General features: G+C 49.7%; 1 protein-coding gene across 1 annotated transcript; it reads right to left on the bottom strand.

The window, feature by feature from the left end:
• Positions 1-276: 276 nt before the first annotated feature.
• On the bottom strand, positions 277-2,518 carry ETH_00034270 (uncharacterized protein; the record flags this gene model as incomplete). The annotated part of the gene is made up of 5 exons (XM_013380393.1): positions 277-684; positions 872-972; positions 1,551-1,730; positions 2,172-2,240; positions 2,500-2,518. The coding sequence occupies 5 exons, from the start codon at positions 2,516-2,518 to the stop codon at positions 277-279; spliced, it is 777 nt and encodes a 258-aa protein (XP_013235847.1).
• Between the last annotated feature and the right edge of the window lie 873 nt (positions 2,519-3,391).

The following is a 3,391-nucleotide window of genomic DNA, read 5'->3' as shown; positions in this document are numbered from 1 at the left end:
TATTTTGCAGCAGCAAAAGCTCCGTTCGAATTAGCCCGAAGCCCAAAATCAGCTTTTTGATTTTTTATTTTCTTTTTATATTTATTTTTAATTTGTTTAATTTTGCTTTTCATTTCAATTTTGATTTCATCTTTAATTTTAATTACTTGATTTGCGTTTATTTATTTTATTTCTCAACCCTGAGAAAAAGCTTGGCGTTTGTAAACCCTAAAAAAGGGTTTAGGGTTCGTGAACCCTAAAAAAGGGTTTAGGGTTCATAAACCCTAAAAAAAGGGTTTAGGGGGTTTGGAATAGCTCGGGCTGGTTTTTGAGCCCCTGGAGAATCTCGGAAGTGTAGGAACGAGTGACTGCAGCAAGCGCTGTTTTAGCTTCGGAAGTCACTTTGCATTTAATTGCTTGAATTATTTGAAGAGGTCCGGGGTTTTGGACCTTGGCAATAAAAGAAAGGGTTTTGGCGTCAGTGATTTCAACCCCCAGCAGCAAAACCCCGTAGGCTGCGCAGTCGTCCGCGAGCGCCTTGAGCTGCTGCAGCAGTTGCTGGTGCTGCGCTGCAGCAGCAGCAGCAGCAGCAGCGCCAGCAGCAGCAGCAGTAGCAGCATTAGGGTCTATTCGCAGACCCAAACGAGCAGGCAGCGACAAAACCCCCACAGACCCTTCCTGAGACTCCGCCGGACGCACCATCACCTGCAGCCGCAAACCCTAAACCCTAAACCCTAAACCCTAAACCCTAGGCAACGCAGCCTTTGCACATGCCTAGCCACACAAGACTTTGAAGCTACGCGGGCGCGGTTTAACGCCGGAGAAAACCTTCACAAACCCAAACCCTAAACCCCAAACCCTAAACCCTAAACCCTAAACCCTAAACCCTAACCTCATTGTCAGGCTCGGAAAAATAAACCCAGGGGTGGTTTGTGGGCATCCCGAACTTCTCGCGGCGGCTCAGAGCCGGGTTGCTGCTGTCAAGAAGAGTGCCTGCGCCAAACCCTAAACCCTAAACCCTAAACCCTGAACCCTGGAAAAACCCTGCCGCTGCTGCAGTTGCAGGCGTCTCGGGCTGCCCCCTCGCGCCTGTGCTAGGGTTTAGGGGTCATTAGGGTTTAGTGGAGCTCCCTAGGGTTTACTAGGGCTTATGAGGGTTGATTAGGGTTTATGAGGGTTTATTAGGGTTTGCTGAGGTTTCGAGGGTTTAGGAGGGAGCGACAGAACTTGACAAGGTTTGCTAGAGGCTTCGAGGGTTTGTGAGGGTTTATTAGGGTTTCCACCTTTCGCTAGGGTTTGCTAGGGTTTACGAGGGTTTATAAGGGTTTACTAGGGTTTACTAGGGCCCCAGCTAGGGTTTAGGCTTTAGGGTTTTCTAGGGCTTACTAGGGTTTATGAGTGTTTTATTATGACTCCACTACGCTTCCTAGGGTTTAGGGTTTACTAGGGTTTAGGGTTTGCTAGGGTTTAGGGTTTTGCAGGCTGTAGGGCTCGCTAGGGTTTGGCGTGAAGGCCAGCTCAGGCCAAGCGAGTCCCCCGAGGGTTTAGGGTTTAGGGTTTAGGGTTTGCACCTCCGTGGTAAAGGAGGCACTGGCGAGAAGCCCCAATGGGGTAATAGTAAATGTCAAAACCCTCGACTTTGAAAGAAAGAGAAAAAGATGAAAAGTTCAAAACCCTAAAAGTAAAAACTAAAGTTCCAAACAGCAGCAAAGTGCTGCCGTCAGCCCCCACAGTCAACTCCCCAGTCGAACCTGCACGCCCAAACCCTAAACCCTAAACCCTAAACCCTAAACCCTCAGCCCTAGACCGCAGAGCACGAGTAACAAACCACAATCGATAAACCACAAACCACAAACCACAAGGCCAAAATTCTAAACCATAAACCCTAAACCCTGGACATGGAGCCCCAAACCCTAAACCCTAAACCCTAAACCCTACACCCTTGACCGTCAGCCCTAAACCCTAGGCCCTGGACCCTCACGCTGAGCCCCAACGATAAACCACAAACCCTAGACCATAAACCCTAGACCCTAAACCCTAAATCATAAACCCCAAACCCTAGATTCTAACCCTGAACCCGAACCCTAAACCCTAACACAAACCCTAAACCCTAATGCCAAAAGAAATGAGCTACACAAACACGCTGACTCCCGCTAGGGTTTAGGGTTTAGGGTTTAGGGTTTAGGGTTTACTTGTGTCGGCTGGGTCGGCCTCAACTGGCCGCAGCTGGGGGGTCGAAATATAAATTCCCAAAAAACAACCTGCAGCAACTCAGAACAGCAAACCCTAAACTCTAAACCCTAAACCCTAAACCCTAAACCCTAAACCCTTGGTTGAACAAAGCTGCAAGGGATCAGGGCAGGAACACCCGAGGCAAACCCTCTAGCGAGGTCCAACGCAGCAAACCCTAAACCCTAAACCCTAAACCCTACCCTCGCAGCTGTAGGCAACGCCCCAACCCCATTCTCCCCGTCAAACCCTAAACCCTAAACCCTAAGCCCTAAACCCTCGCGAACAGACCTCCTATGGCGCAGGCCATAAACAGCAAAGATAATGTTGCAGTGTAGCAAGAAAGCACGAAAAGCCTCGAGGGTTTTCTTTTCTTCAAACCCTCATGGGGGCCCCCTAAACCCTCGTCAGCTGCTGAACCCTGAAACCCTTTGGGGGCCCCATGGGGCCCCTCGGGGGGCCCCCAGGGGGCCCCCTGGGGACCCCCCAGGCCTCTAGCCCGGCGCTGGCGCAGAAGGCTCATAAACCCTAAACCCTAAACCCTAAACCCTAAACCCTTACGGGGGGCCTCAGGGCGGGGGGCGAAGCCCCAGACACGAGCTAGGGTTTAGGGTTTAGGGTTTAGGGTTCAGGGTTTACAAGGGGATGCAGCGGCTTAGGGGGCCCCCAATGACAAGGGGGCCCCCAAAGCAATAACTTCGATTGGGCCGTTTTAATTGAAGCAAAGAGAGCACGCATGCAGATGAGGGTTTAGGGTTTAGGGTTTACGGTTTGGCGCTCCGGGGTTATAGACGCGGAATAAAAGAAGCAAATGAAAACAGAAATATGAATTTTATTGTTTTAAAAGAGTTTTATCTTTTTATTTATTTATTTTATTTTGCATGCAGACACAAAGACAGGACCGCCTGGGGCTGACGACACCGAGGGCCCCCGGGTGTACGTACACCCGAAACCCCTAAACCCTAAACCCTAAACCCTAAACCCTAAACTCTAAACCCTAAAGCCTAGAAGTAAACATTTACACTAATGAATATAAGACAACATATGCTGATTCCGGCCAAATTCGAGCCGTATTGGCTGGAGGCCCCGTGTGGCTGCTAAACCCTAAACCCTAAACCCTAAACCCTAAACCCCAAACCCCAAACCCTAAACCCTAAACCATAGACCCTTTACTCACGAAACC

The sequence above is a fragment of the Eimeria tenella genome, genomic scaffold (assembly GCF_000499545.2).
Source record: "Eimeria tenella Houghton genomic scaffold, Eth_scaff579, whole genome shotgun sequence".
In the NCBI taxonomy this organism is placed as follows: domain Eukaryota; phylum Apicomplexa; class Conoidasida; order Eucoccidiorida; family Eimeriidae; genus Eimeria; species Eimeria tenella.
This window is presented reverse-complemented; position numbering and strand designations above follow the sequence as displayed.